This window comes from Lupinus angustifolius, chromosome LG08 (genome assembly GCF_001865875.1).
Source record: "Lupinus angustifolius cultivar Tanjil chromosome LG08, LupAngTanjil_v1.0, whole genome shotgun sequence".
Classification (NCBI taxonomy): Eukaryota; Viridiplantae; Streptophyta; class Magnoliopsida; order Fabales; family Fabaceae; genus Lupinus; species Lupinus angustifolius.
This window is the reverse complement of record NC_032016.1, coordinates 18,681,366-18,698,139: the sequence shown is the minus strand read 5'-3', so window position 1 is coordinate 18,698,139 and position 16,774 is coordinate 18,681,366. Positions and strand designations below refer to the sequence as shown.

General features: G+C 33.5%; 1 protein-coding gene across 1 annotated transcript; it reads left to right on the top strand.

The window, feature by feature from the left end:
* LOC109354981 (repetitive proline-rich cell wall protein 2) lies at positions 8,236-9,788 on the top strand. Its single transcript, XM_019597846.1, has one exon. It carries the CDS (start codon positions 8,263-8,265, stop codon positions 9,529-9,531), a length of 1,269 nt encoding a protein of 422 aa, XP_019453391.1. The 5' UTR covers positions 8,236-8,262; the 3' UTR covers positions 9,532-9,788.

Here is a 16,774-nt window from a genome sequence, read left to right as displayed (position 1 = left end):
ACCAAATTAAGAAGATTCTGATGCCGACTCTGATTAGGTACATTATTATCAATTTATTGCTCTGAAAGTTTTATTATTATTAATCATTGGTAATTGGTGAGCACTATCTAATTGTTTAAAATTATATTGCAGGTGCTCATATCATTGTTGTTGTCTTGATGTTACTGTTAAGGCTGTTGTTATTGTTACCGTTGTTCTTACTGTTTCTGCTGGACTTCTGATTGTATTATTTATGTTGGATTGTTGCTGTTATTATTTCCGTTGTTCTTACGCGTTTGGATCGGACGATTTTTTGCTTAAAAACCGATCCAAATGGACCGCGAACACCCCTAGAGCGTACCACTATATATCATTAGTCGGCCATCTGAGCACCTCTACTGTCGGGCGTACATCTGATGGGAAATAAGATGAAGTTCCCTTAACCCCTTGGTCGACCCACCAATAGCAGCATTCGCTACCCGCCATGTCCTCCGGGATAGTGAACTGATCGGCCCGATCAGAAAGATTCTACCCCATAGTAGACTTGTCATCAGAAGAAGTGTCAGAATCCGAACTAGACATATTATCCAAGACCGGACGCCACTTCTCTGAGAAAGTCGCCCGGTCAACCAAGGTGGACCCATGCCCGACCTTTTTCTCCCTCGGATCGTGTAGCAAGGCTGGCAAGGACAGCTGGATAGATCGCCTCCAAGAGGAACGACTACTAACCAGGGCAGCAATGCGTTGGGCTCGTTGGCAGCAATGGCGAGTTGTGTTAATAAAAATGGGTGGAGGTCTGGATAAGATCTCCACCTCATCAGGGCTTGAATCCCCGCCTATTGATGTCATAACTGCCTAGAATGTTATTAAAAAGGAAAGAGAGAGAGAAGAGTTACCGAGTTAATGGAAGTAGAAGATTCTGGAAGAAAATTGAAGATCGGATTTAAACAATACGCATGCTTGGCAGGAGACAATTTCTCAGAAAGCAAAGTGAAGAAGAATGAAGGAACCCCTATTTATAGAGAGAGACCCAAGCCCAGACCTCCCTAGGGGCCCAACCCAAAATGTACATCCACCCTTTCAAAATCACTCAAGGACACCCAACGGTGACAAAGAAACCGAGGCAACAAAATTGAAATGAACAGACGCGTCAATCGATCATTCTAGTTTCACACGAAACGCCAAGCATCCCCCCACGTGTCTGATAAAAACCCTTAGCCATCATGACCTACCCTTATACCTACCTAAAAACCCTACCCCTATTCCATTACGCCAAATCAGAATAATCCAAGTCTACTAGCCTGATCATCTGACAGACCTAATAGACTGGGAGCAACTATTCCAGCCCAGTCATACCTAGGTTGTCAACCCCAAAGATTCTACTATCCCGGTCACCTATGACCGACCTAATAGACTGGGGGCAACCGTTCTAGCCCGGTCATACTCGGGTCGTCAACCTCAAAAGAATCTATTAGCCCGACATCCTCGGGCTACCTCCTTCTACCCGAGTATCTCATCCAATACTGCGCATGTCCCCGTCATTCGCCTTAGATGGGTCCACTCGTGGCAGTTGCAATAAATGCTCCTGACGCGACATAAAGGTCTCTAACACGTTTTTAATGCACTTTAGGCATGATATTTAATGCACCTTTGACATACCATTTAATGTATCGCTGACTCTCCATCAATGTCAGACCACATACTACGTGTCACGCCGCCTGAACATTCTACCCGCCCACGACAAATCGACAAGGGCATATCCGCACGTCAAGTAAGGACGACCAGAGTACGTCCCTTGTACCCGTTAGATGTTGGCCAATAACCATATGTCATCTCAGCACTTCCTAAGCTCTATAAATAGAAGAGACCACACATGGAGTATAATTAATTCTCATTCCCTCATTTATTGCTACACTTATTGTTCTAACTTCTCTCTCTAGAATACCATATTGACTTGATCGTCGGAGAACCTTTTCAGGTATCTCCCCCGACGGGTCTAGACAATCATCTGACCAAGTCACTTGCTTTCCTACACTCTATTGGACAAACTCTTCGACCATCCATCTTCAGCTTCTAACCATCCATCTTCAACTCCCGATAATCCACTCTTAACAGCAAAGAACAATTCCTAATGTGGCAAATCATTGTTGAACAGGAAGAGAAACTTCACATCTCCTAATCTAATAATGGAGGTTGCTATTGAAGAGATGGAGGAAGAGATGATGTGATTTTTGTCATTTTTTCCTGAATTAATTTATTTAAATTTTATTTTTGCATTTTAAAATTTTGATTGTTAAAAAATAGACGTATCACTTGTCAAGATTCTAACCTAGTAATAGTCTCTTAAGTATTAAAGGGGTTTTGGACTCCTATTAGATTGTTCCAACAAAAAATCTAAAGATATTGAATATAGTTAGAATGAGCAACTATAAAAATTCAAGTTCAAATTATTTACTTAAAGTCCACTCATAATTGTGGCATAGCTTCCTTAAAATAAAGTTGGTATGCTTCTTTTATTTTATTTTAGTTAGAAGAAAATATTGAGTAATAGGAATTTTGCTTATATAGATTTATTCATTTGATCATCAATCTATATGATTCTATTTAGGGGTGAGCATGGGTTGGGATTCGGGTAAGGTCTATTCCTTATCAGACCTTAAATCGGGTCATTGTTTTGAACTCGTCTCTAGACCCGAAACTAATCTAACTCTAAATGTCGACTAAGTTAGTATTTGAACCCGATCTTATATCCGATTAAATATAATGCATTACCCTTTTAGATAAAATTTTCACAATATTATTTATTATTGTGTATTTATAATTTGACATATGAAATAATATATGTACATAAAGTGTTAATCATATATGATAGAAAATTTGAGAATAGAGACACATATAAACATGATGAGTGGATAAGATCGAGTACTGCTCACCCCTAATTCTCTCATTTTCTTTTCTATTCTTCCATCTTCAACAGATGAGACATGAGAAATAATGAACCATTTTGGTTATTCCTAAAAAATCATGTGAATGATATTCTATGGACAATTTATTAATAAAATTCATTCTTATCATTACCATTGATTGATATTCTTATTGAAGATGAGATGCATTTTATCTTCCACATGATGCAACATTCGGAAGGATGTTTGTGTTTATAGATAGAAAACGGGTGGATCCGCCTGCATAGCTGCAAAATTTTGTGGTAGGGTAAATAAACACCTGTCATGCCTATGAACATTCTATTATGCATTTCTATTAATATTTTTATTTGTTGAATTTGATTTATTAAGAATACAAGGACATAATTTTTTGGGACATACAATCTTTATTATTAAATAATAATAGCACCCATACTTGATGAGTCCAATCAACGAGCATGACCATTTTCCAACAAAAAAAAATTGTTAGTTTTCTGACTAACCTCTTCACCACAATGGAGAGAGAGTGCGGGACAACTCCACGTACATAAATTTAGAATAAATTACAAAATTTAGGTAAGCAGGCTACTTTAAAGTCAATCAACTTATCAAACTCATATACCTTTATTTAAACAGAGAATGCTATCATCAATTATTATTTTATATTATTTATATTTAAAAGTTAATATTAATTAAATATAAATGATAATTTATGTAGCAATATTATAAGTATTTCTTATACCATTGATGCATGCATCTTTTTCTTATTTCAATATTCAAAAAAAATCTTTTGTTATTAATTTTGTTTGTTTCAAGATATAGCAAAATACCATTTCCCTTTCTTTCTTGTTCAGGTATCATTGTCAATTCATTAATACTAAAGATGACTTAAAGAGTATGGTTGTCCCAAAAGTCTCGAGGGCTCTAAAAATAATAGAATGTTTCGAGAAAAAGATAAAATTCTAGAATGTTTGAAACCGCATTAAAAAACTTGGGTGGGGAACAGAAGAAGGAGCACAAAATATATATGACAACACAACAATCAAAAAGTGATGTACAATGTTATTAATAGCATATACTTATCAAATCGGTCAAAATATTGATGTAATATTACATCAAATTAATTAGTGGTTCATTAATTAAATCACATATCAGTAAAGTTAGATATGTAAATATAATATACTAACATTAAAGTTAAAAAATCAGTAAAAAAACTATTTTTTTATTTTCATTAAAAATTTAATTTAAATAAAAATCACTCGGTATGATCGGTACAGTTCAATTGAAAACCGGTTAATATAACCAATTATAATCAATTTTGATTGATATAATTGTATGATCAGTATAACTATTACGTTGTACTAACATTTAGACCAATTTACTAATTGAATCAGCTGGACACAGACTAATTTTACAACACTAATATATACATTACAAGCTTTAAAACATGCAAAACAACACACAATTTTCTAGGAATGTTATTAGTATCCTTTACAGTGAGAGAATATGTATAGTAGTTGAATTAGTGGCTTAATGATTAAACTATATAATGGTAAAATTATATAAATATATATTATATTATATTAACATTAATATAGAAAAATCAATAAATAAAACAATAACAATTTTATTTATACAATTTGTTAAAATAAAAAATGTATTATGTATAATGTTTTAGAAGTATAAAAATATAGTATCTTACCAATATTTTTATAAAAATAAGTCATTTTTATTAAAAAATAATTTTAAAAGAAACTGGTTAGTTTGACCATACGATTCAATTGAAAATTGATCAGTCTAACCAGTTTTGACATTTTGGTCAATTTTTTACAAGTAGAATTGCATGAATAATATAATTATTATATCGTATAGGTATTGAGATCGGTTCATCAGTTTATCAATTGAACCGACCAACAATAAACTATTTTTATAGAATTGTTTCTTAGTTCTCATTTAAATTGGAAACGACTCCTTTAATTAAAATGAATTTTATCTCTCAAGTTATCAAATGTCTATGACTCCTTCAACAAATTATATCATTACTTATCATGCCAGCTGGTTTTGAATGTCACTAATTATCAAAATCCCGTATCTATTCCTAATTTTCTTGTCCTATTTTATCCGTAGTGTAATTAGAGATAATAAGGTTGAACAAGTATAGATAGTGTTTTCCCAACCATAAAATTTTCATGGGTTGAAACTTGAAAGTTAAACATTTAAATAAAAATTTTAATAATTAAATATTTTTCTAATCAATCCTAACATATAATGCATTAAGTAGTATATTTTTTAGGAAACGAATTTACTTCCCTTTTTGTTTAGGCGTTTAAATAACTCCATATAAAAACTATTTTATGCAAAATTAATTCTATTTTGGGTTTAATTACAAGTTTGGAAAGTTATTTTATCTTGAAATTTAATTTGAATTACTTGAATAAATGTCATTTTCATTTTGGAAAATTTGAAAGATAGTTATAAGATTATAAAATGACTTTTTATGCTCTTTGGTAAAGGTATTTTGATTTTCTTCCTGAAGCTAGAAAATTCATTTTCTAAGAATTGATTTTTTTAGAAAGCCTATTCCAACAAGCTAGATAATATAATATGTGATTTTTCTTAAAAGAAAGAAAGCCTAAATAAACTGGCTTAGGGGCAAACTTAGTTTAACTAAAGATCCATTCATATAATCTATTTGTAATTTTACGAACAAATAATTGTTTTTACTTATATTTTTAATTGTAAAAATGTGATTTCATGATAAACAAAAGAATAAAAATGTTATTATATGTAGCGTTTTGTATGTTAATAAAGATGATCCTTACTCAAATTTTACTCGCTTGAATAGAAAGTTCATATCAATGTTACTTTATATATATATATATATATATAATGAATTATTACTTTAATTTAGTTTTGGACAATATAAAATTGTAACACTAAAATCAAACACTTTAACTACTCGATCTTAGAGACTAAGATGTATTATAAAAGATCCAATTGTTCTACTTTAGTTGTTGGACTTGGAAGAAAAGTCTAGATCGGTATGCCATGAAACTATGTACTAAAACTTCTTCATATAAGTTTAAAGTTAAAAGGAAATTTGAGTTTCAAAATACTGTTTAATTGTCCTAACATCAATAAGTTTTATGTTGAACCATTCATTAGAGTCTCTCCATGGAAGAACACAGTACAAATTTAAGGAGCAAAAAAAATCTGTGAATTTCCCTGCACTCCTCTGTTCAATTTTTGCTTACTTTTTTTTAATAAATATCTCATAATGAGCACGCAGTTAATCACACTTCATGACTTTTAGGTTTAAAAGAAACAAACCATATGAAATCAAATTTGATTATATATTGGTTGAGTGAAGCAAGTTTAGTGAAAACTTCACCAAAATATTAAAAATAATAATAGTTTAATTGGCATGTAAAATGTCAACAAAAGTTGGTAAAACATCCAACTCATACTCCACATGAGTGAGTTTGAATCCCACCATTGAGATGAGAAAATTACTTGATAGTCTCTTTAATGGAAAGCTTGCCTTGCCCTCTATGAATTCTTGAAATGAATTCAGATACATTTTTCCTTCATAAAAAAGCCAATAAAATATTTTTGTTGTTTTCTAATAACAAATAATAGCACATACTATAAGCGCCAACAAAATAACACTTCGGTCTTTTTCCTTATTTTTCATACCACCTAAAGTTTTGTTACTAGTATATTAAATTTAGTAAAGATTATTACAATGTTAATTATAGAACCCCACCAAAGGAAGGTAGGAAATTAATACTCAATTTAGTGTGAATTATAGTCAGAAGACTTGGTTTTGGCAATCATCTAATCAAGGTAAGAAGTAATGAAGTATAGAGTCACACTAGATAGAAATAGATCAAAGTGTGACTTTCATTCCCTTCACTTTAAATCCTAATCCTGAAATGAACCCGAAGAGTTTGTTCACAAGTTAGTTTTTGAAAAATAATAATAAAAAGAAAAACTTGAAAGTTATAAAATATGTTTTGATAATTTGAATATTTTTTTTCATTCTTCTTTAAAACTAAACTCATAAATAAATCTTAAGATCTTTTGTCTTAATTGAAAGGACAATTTTAGTCCATGTGGAAAATTGAGAAGTGACCGTCGGTGCATCTATAAGATAAGATTCGTACTGGGTTGTCCTATTCCGGATACGTTGCTACTTGCTACTGTATGAGGACAAATTCATGAGTGTTAGTTGTTGAATAATACACACCAACCATTGACTTTTTAGACATGGCCTACGCAAACCCAATTCATTGATGATGGAGAAGGTAAAAATGAACCACTCCTATGAGCTTAGCTATGATGTAATAATAAAGTAAGAGTTGTAACGGTTTAATAAGTAGTGTAAGTGGTTTTGGATTGAACTGCAAAATTAATAAAATTGAATGAAACAAATCAAAAAATATGGTTTAGTTTGATTGGTAAATTTATAAGAAATTGTTTGTAATTGGTTTCGTTAATAGTTTTCCATAAGATTTGATACTGTGAGAATGAATAGCAAAATGGATGAACAATTAAATATTGGGTAGTCCTTAATACATATCAATATAATTCCTCCATTCTTGTGGACTTATATTAGCAAAAAAAAATAACTAAACAAGTTTTTATAGCATTTTAGTAAAAATAAAATTACGAGGATATATATGATAACACCGTATCAAACCTATAAATATTTGATAAAATTTAACGTACTATTTTAGAAAATACTAAACAAATGATCCAACCAACAGATTTGGTTTGGTTTCGATGATGAAAATCATATTAAATCGAACATAACCATCTCTTTTATTCGGCTTTGTTATTTGAAGTACAAAAAACAAGAACCGAACCATTATAACCCATATTTAAGAATTCAAATTCCATTTTCTAACAAAATATTATTATTAACTAACATATTAATAATTACCTAAAAATATAAAAAAAAGAATATATATCAAAATTATTTAACGAGTTAAAACCCTTACTTTAGATGCTATATTTTGCGTATAGAAATATCTTTATTTTCTTACTTCCAAAACAACCACGCTTCAAAAAAATTGATCTCATATTAAGGTATTTAAATTCTATCAATTAATTGTTTTTTCCTTTGATATCATATTGAGGTATTTAAACTCTCTAGATTAATTGTTTTCCTTTCGATTGATTATATGGAGAAGGGCTATCAACGTGAGTTATTTTTATACATCTTTTAAGAAAATCATTTTGTATCTATAAAGAGAAAATAAATCGAGAGATCCAAATCCAAAAGAGAGACATGCATGCACCTCCTTACTAGTATAAAAGTAGATCATTAGTGCATTGCAAAAACACAAGAGTCACAAACATGGCTTCCTTACCCTCCTTCTTAGTGTTGCTCTTTGCAGCTCTCATCCTCTCCCCTCATGGGCTTGCTAGCTATGAAAAGCCTCCTGAGTACACACCTCCTACTTACAACCCTCCTATTGAGAAACCACCTGGTTATGAGCCACCCATTGAGAAGCCTCCTGTTTATAACCCTCCAATAGAAAATCCACCCGTATACAAACCCCCAGTTGAGAAACCACCAATTTATAAGCCTCCTGTTGAGAAGCCACCAGTATACAAGCCCCCGGTTGAGAAGCCACCGGTATACAAGCCCCCAGTTGAGAAGCCACCAATTTATAAGCCTCCTGTTGAGAAGCCACCAGTATACAAGCCCCCAGTTGAGAAGCCACCGGTATACAAGCCCCCAGTTGAGAAGCCACCTGTGTACAAGCCCCCGGTTGAGAAGCCTCCTGTGTACAAGCCACCGGTTCAGAAGCCACCTGTGTACAAGCCACCGGTTGAGAAGCCACCTGTGTACAAGCCACCTGTGTACAAGCCCCCGGTTGAGAAGCCACCAGTTTACAAGCCTCCAGTTGAGAAACCACCTGTGTACAAGCCACCGGTTGAGAAGCCACCTGTATATAAGCCACCAGTTGAGAAGCCACCAGTTGAGAAGCCACCAGTTTACAAGCCCCCAGTTGAAAAGCCACCAGTTTACAAGCCTCCAGTTGAGAAACCACCTGTGTACAAACCACCTGTATACAAGCCACCAGTTTACAAGCCCCCAGTTGAGAAGCCACCCGTGTACAAGCCACCAGTTTACAAGCCACCTGTTGAGAAGCCACCTGTTTACAAACCTCCGGTTGAGAAGCCACCTGTGTACAAGCCTCCAGTTGAGAAGCCACCAGTTTACAAGCCCCCAGTCGAGAAGCCACCTGTTTACAAACCCCCAGTTGAGAAACCACCTGTTTACAAGCCCCCAGTTGAGAAGCCACCTGTTTACAAGCCTCCGGTTGAGCAGCCACCTGTTTATAAGCCCCCAGTGGAGAAGCCACCAGTTTACAAGCCCCCAGTTGAAAAGCCACCAATTTACAAGCCTCCGACAGAGAAACCACCAGTTTACAAGCCTCCAGTAGAGAAGCCACCCGTTTACACGCCTCCATATGAGAAACCACCCGTCTACACGCCTCCATACGAGAAGCCACCCGTCTACACGCCTCCATATGAGAAGCCACCCATTTACACACCTCCATACGAGAATCCACCATATGGTGGTCACCACCCTCCAGCAAGTGACGGCAGCCGTTAATGCTCGTAAGAGGAACGTTGAGTATAAGCTAAATAAGAGGTTCAGTTACCATTGCTATTACTAGTGATGCACTGATGTAGTTTACATGTTCTGGCCGAGATGAATACTCTTAGCTTCTTCGTTTCAATTCAACCCTTTGTTTACAATGTTGTGGCAATGACAAGAGCAACATAAATGTATGAGCGTCAAATACAAAACAAATATGGTGCTTTGTACTCCAAATTATGAATTAATATGCAACTTTTATTCCTTAGTTATTGTGATGGCTACTTCATGTTGGTTCCAATTTATATTACTACATGAAAATAAAATCTATAACCACAAGTGTATCTTAAACACAATCATATGTTTTACGTACGTGAATATTATGCATGCATGTCTTCAGATTCAGTCGTTCATGTATAAGAATATATCTCACCACTTACGGAAAAACCACTAACCCTGAATTTAGATGCATTCACTTTGTTTTAATCAGCAATTAACTTTATTAAAATAAAAGTTATAAGGTAGGAGAACAAGTGATGCTCTCATCCATATTATAGAAAATTATCAGAAAGAAATATACTTATAGGAGTTCAACATCCCTTCCAAATAAAAGAAACTAAAAGTATTACAACGAGTACTTAGAATATTCCAAGAATAAATATATATTTGATTAAAGTCTCCATTTACGCGTAAGTTTCAAGAATTGATGACAAATTTAATTTCGTACTGAATAGCAGTGACTACCTCACAAACCTCTAAAGAGATAACAACAAAGAAAGAGGAAGAACGTATAGGCTAATATATATGATAAATTTGCTTGCTTTGGATGTTTACGTATTAATTAATGAAAGGTTTTGATCCCATGTTGTATGCAAAATTTGTGTATCAATGTTAGATATCAATGATGCAAGGAAAAACATTTTTTGTTGCAAAATGAGCAGCAAAATATATATATATATATATATATATATATATATATATATATGCACGTAAATGAATTTTAGTCGACCAGTAAATTCAATTTGTTGGGTTGGGTTGGTGAGATAAAATAATAAGAAAAAGGTAATGTTTTGATTATTCCAACACAAAAAAATAAGGTACTTTTTGTGATAGATGATTTATGTCTGGGTTGGTCTAGAAATGTCATACCATCCAACACACCAAATTTTAAAGCTTAAATTTATTATTTAATAATTAAATATATGAAAAGAATTATCATACTCCACCATAAGGAGTATACCCATAATACACACCTTGCATCAATGTTAGTTAATGTATATGTCATATCTTTGCATCCAAGCCAATACCCGTGTCACACTTCTCCATCTCTACCAATGCTCGTGTTCCAACTTGTATCAAAGTTAATGCCCATTTAACACCCTACATCAAAGTCAGTAGTTAGCGTCTCTCTGTGCTTTTGTGGATCTGCTAACAATTAACATCCTTCACTATGACATCTCAGACACACCATTAGGATATTTCACTTCTCATCTCAAATGAGAACATGATCTCAACATCTAGAGAGATATTGTCAGCACTTGTCTCTGGGTCAAACTCAACACATGAGTTCATATCTCCACCTTGATCCTAACCCATTACATGAACTTATGGGGTTTTGGATCAACATATATCACCCCTACCACAGTTCTGCCATGTTTTCTTCTCCTTCAACTCATCTGCTCTATCTTTGCCAGTACTATTGACGCACCTTGTCTAGCCAACACGCTTTCACTCTCTTTAGTGTTGGGGATGTTTGAAATATGTTATTATATGAAGTCCCACATTGCCTAGAATTAGAATAGAGTAGAATATCAATGTTATATATTGGACTCAAGTCCCTTATTATAATGTGCACCAGATATAAGCACCAAATAGGAACACCCATGGGCAGGTAGGCCCATGGGTGTGATAGGGTTTGTAATCCTTATTCTCTAATAATATATAGTGGTAGCCGCTCAGCGCTCCCGGGGACATAGGCACAATTGGCTGAACCCCGTTAACAAATTCTCTTGTTTCTTCTCTTCTATTTACTCGTATGTCCTTTACTTGATTGCTTGTGGCCAACGCTGCACAACGATCGCTTCCGTTGCACCAACAATTGGTATCAGAGCCAATTGGAAGTTGGCTCTTAGCCCAGACGTCAGATAATGACTAAAGAGGGTGAAGGTGTGATGGCTAGACAAGGTGCGTCAAAGGTAATGGCAAAGATAGAGTACATGAGTTGAAGGAAAAGGAAACATGACGGAATTGTAGTGTGGGCGATGTATGTGTTGATCCAGAACCCCATAAGTTCATGTATCGGGTTAGGATCAAGGTGGAGATAAAGACTCATGTGTTGAGTTAGATGCTGACAATATCTCTCTAGATGTTGAGAAAATGTTCTCATTGGAGATGAGAAAGAGAATATCATAATGGCGTGTGTGAGACGTCATAGTGAAAGGTATTAATTGTCAGAAGATCCACAAAAGCACAAGGGCGATGGCTGACTTTGATGTAGGATGTGACATGGGCATTGGCTTGAATGCAAGGATGTGACACAGACATTAGTTAGCATTGACACATGGTGTGTGCTGTGGGTATACTCCTTATGGTGGAGTAGGATAGTTCTTTTGAACTAGGATTGTCGGAGTAGACAATGGCGGTAGCGATTGAGGCTTTCCAAGGAAGCTCCAAGATTCAATTTGACTGAGTATTGAAGAGGACGATTGTTGATGAACTTTTGTGTAGAAGTTCCAATATATTGAAAGACTTCCTAGCAATAGGTGGTTAGGCGACGTGTTCCATTTGATGGCGGTACGGGAAGCTTCACTACAAGTTTGGAGAGCTAGGCTCTTGATAACATCGTCAATGATACTCAGAAGGTCTATGCTGTAGGGGAGCAATTAAAGAGAATTAGACATTGAACAAGGTGGAGTCATATATTCGCTAAGGTGGAGATTCTTGTGTAGATTTCCTAAGGAGCGAGATATTCGTCTATTTCAATCAAGGTGGAGATTGTTGGGGATGTTTGAAATATGTTATTATATGAAGTCCCACATTGCCTAGAATTAGAATAGAGTAGAATATCAATGTTATATATTGGACTCAAGTCCCTTGTTATAATGTGCACCAGATATAAGCACCAAATAGGAACACCTCATGGGTAGGTAGGCTCATGGGTGTGATAGAGTTTGTAATCCTTATTCTCTAATAATATATAGTGGTAGCCGCTCAGCGCTCCCGAGGACGTAGGCACAATTGGCTGAACCCCGTTAACAAATTCTCTTGTTTCTTCTCTTCTATTTACTCGTATGTCCTTTACTTGATTGTTTGTGGCCAATGTTGTGCAACGATCGCTTCCACTGCACCAACAGTCATTATCTGACGTTTGGGTTAAGAGTCATCTATCAATTGGCTCTAATGCCAATTGTTGGTGCAGCGGAAGCGATCGTTGCGTAGCGTTAGCCACAAGCAATCAAATAACTACCAAGATGTTATTAGAGAATAAGGATTACAAACCCTAGCACACTCATGGGCCCACCTGCCCATTGAGTTGTTTCTATTTGATGTTTATATTTGGTACACGTTATAAGAAGGACTTGAGTACAATATATAACATTGGTTATTCTACTCCATTCCAATACTAGACAATATGAGACTAACACAATAGAATATTTTAAGTATCCTCCACATATCTTACCATGTTAGTTAATGTTTAACTTTAAAAATATATGTCAAAACATATCACCATAATAATTTTTAGTGCTTTTTCTTTCACCAACTTAAATCTAAAAAATACTAGTACTTACTCACTGTTATAAATAGAATTAATAATCAAACAATATAATTTTGTATTGTCTTATTTATTTTTATTAATAATTTATATTCTCAACTTCAATCTTTCAATAGAGGGATTGTGTTATTCCACCTTACTACGATAGAGTTAAGATGCTGTAATACAATATGACGAAAATTGGGGTTATGTTAATTTTTAAAAATAATTTAAAATCAGCTCATGCAAAAGTGTTTATACGCACATTACATGTCATACGGGACAGGATGTAATTTCACTACCATAAGTCTCTCTTTGCCTCCTTGCCTGAATCTTCTCTAATGAAGAAACCAATACTCTAATGTGAGTTGTAATGAGCTTGCTGATTTATGAAGAAAAAATATATATTTAAATATTGTAAAATCTACACGGCTAATTGCATTGGACTGTCTAATACTAGATAGAATCTTAATTCCATGTGAACATAGCCTTGCACTCTTCTCATCCTCTGTCAGATGAAGTAGAATATACCTGATAATCCATTTGATTCGCAAAATTCAGTTTTTTTTATGAGCAACTAAATTTATTAAAAAAGAAAGAAATAGATAAAAGATCAGGTAATACTCTTATCCACAAATTTAAAATTAACAAGCAAAAACACAAATAGATGGGTTTAACGCTCGTTCCAAATATGAAATATTAAAAGTTTTACAATGAGTATTAAAAGTATTCCAATAATGTAAGAAGATAAGTTTTAGCAGCTCATCATAATTGAATGCAAGTGCTATAAAACAATCTTGTTCCTTGATCCTTCACACTTGGACACAGTTTGCAAGGGTGGTGAAGACACTTCTACACAGTTTGATATTTACTCATTCTATTTGTTTGATGATTTATTTAGACATTTTATCATCTCTTGTTAAACACAAACCTTTCTGTAAATAATGTATCATATAATGCATCTGCCATTATGCTATGAAAAGAGCTTATAACATAAAAGTCATCAAATTTCTTAGACCAGCAACGCACTTTATTAATGCAATTTTAAGCTTCACTGATTGATTGAATCCACTTTCAAGTTGAACTACATATTCGGTTATCAGCGTGTACAAGTAACCTGGAGTTATATGGGGATTCTTATTAAATATAAAGAGAAGTATGGAGAGTAATATATCGAAACATACAGCACTTGAAAATTTTCCTTTCACTCAAGAGAGATCATATGTCCCCTATCCCTATTCACTTTCTCTAGCCAATCGGATTTTAATAAAAAAAATATAAAAATATTATTTTTTATTTTTAAAAATTATATTTTTATTTATGTGACAATTTTTAATTGTCCGAAATAGGGAATAACAAGAGACTTGGGAACAAGTGATCTCAATTCTATCTATTCATCTGAATGTATCCAACCTGCCACGAGTAGCTAGCCAATATGTGAGAGTTAGGATCCTCTCGATTAATGGAGAAATAAGTGTTTCAAAAAACAAAAAGGAATACAACCTTCAGTGACACATTTATTCTTTAAATTACAATAAAATTATACTTTTATCATTAAAAATCAAATAAGAAACATGCACTTGACTCTAGCAATGGAGAAGATTCTTATTCAATATGTGAATACTAGAACCCAAGAGGTGCTAGGCATACTTATAATCTGGACCAGTCCTTCAAGACCTAACAAGGTCAAGGGCTTAATCTATAAGGTAAGGGAAGACACACCTAGATGTCGTGTAAGAATTGTCATAAACTTATATGTGGACAACATGATATGAGCATGGCTTCAACTATGATATCACGAGACATTCTTTCAGCACAAAATAAACTCTTCTCAGTATAAATAGGAGATGGTCTTTTATATGAGAATTATCTTTTGCACTATGATTTCTATTTTAACATAGTTCGACTTATTCTTAACCCAAAACTCAAAACTGAGTACAACCTAGTTCAACCTATAGACATCATTCTCACGCAGTCACAACATTCAACCATGAGACAAAAGAACAAAAATCAGTAAGAATAAATGGTGAATTAATGCACAATATATCAAATAAATGGTGGTTTAATGCACAATATATCTTCTTCTCAAGTTCTCATTAGTACAGTATGAAAGAACTTTTACTTAATCAGTGAAGGATGAATAGCAATGTGTTCTTAAAGTTTTGTTATTGCTCCCAAAGATATGTAATATGGTGATTAAAACGTCAGATACAGAGAAACCTTTTATTTGGGTAGCTGGATTGCTTTCAAACTTCCAACCTTAGTGTATCATGGTGATTGAAGCTTAATGATCGGTTTCTAAGTTGAGGTTTGAATAAAATGAAAAAAATGAAAAACTTAATTATCTCACAACTATTTTTCATATTGTTATTTATTTTCTCTTTGTTACCATCTAAAGTTCAAAGTAGAAGTAGAACTGTTGATAAGGATTTCACCAATAAAATAATGTAAGATGATGTTACATTCCTATTAAAATGATCAAAACTCAAAAGATCAATCATACATTTAAAAAATAGATTAGTTCTTTATTGATAATGTGAAGGGATAATGGTAATAACTCCGTCTAAATTAAATTAGGTGGAATCTGATTTGAAGCTTCGTTACGGTAGCAGTATTGGTGCCCCTAAGCATGCACTTTTTACTGTTTTTTAGTACAGATATTAGTTTGACGCTCATGACTGCACGAGTTAGCTGTTTATTATTTGTTTATTTAAAATTATTGGTGGTTGAAATATTAAATAATATTCTTATTTTTTATAATTATCAGGCATGATCATTGGACTATTTAAAGTAATATGATGACAACGTCCTATACAAAATTAGGTGAAATGTATTTATTTGTTCACTTTAGAACACCGACACCTGTTATCTAATTCTGAAAAATTAAGGACAATTTTTGATTTGGTTCACCATTAAAATTCTGTCCATCCCATTTATGAATCACCTCGTATTAGGTGATGAACATCCCATATTCTTTTATATATATATATATATATATCCGAGATCAAAATATACTATTTTATTTATATAAAAAAATTATAATAATACTCTATTGGATAGGGATATAAAAACATGTTTCTCTTGACACAGAGGATCCCTATTCCTTATTAGCGATCAGTGAACATTCATAAACAAGGGAGGAGAGAGGAGCTACATAAAAAAAAAAAATTTATACTAAATCATAAAATGATACTTTATTAAAGATCATGTGGCTAAAAAAAATTGTAAGGTAATATATCATTATTAAAAGTATAAAGAGATCGAGCAAAATATAACTGTAGAGGTGTGTTCTAGTGGAGTGAAATACTGGCTGGGTTGTAAACAAACATAAAACAAGCCTCCTGAGAACTATAAAAGAATTAAATTGGTGTTGTATTATTGTAGGTGCTCTTAGAGATAAATCTATGTTCTTGTTTTTTTATCTAAACATCACCATTAAATAATTATATCTTAATTTGATTAGTTTTTATTATTACTCACTTAACTAGTAGAGATAACTATAATATA

What these genes read in the sequence shown, in the direction of transcription:
- LOC109354981 (XM_019597846.1), top strand. Translation starts at nt 8,263, where the DNA reads ATGGCTTCCTTACCCTCCTTCTTAGTGTTGCTCTTTGCAGCTCTCATC.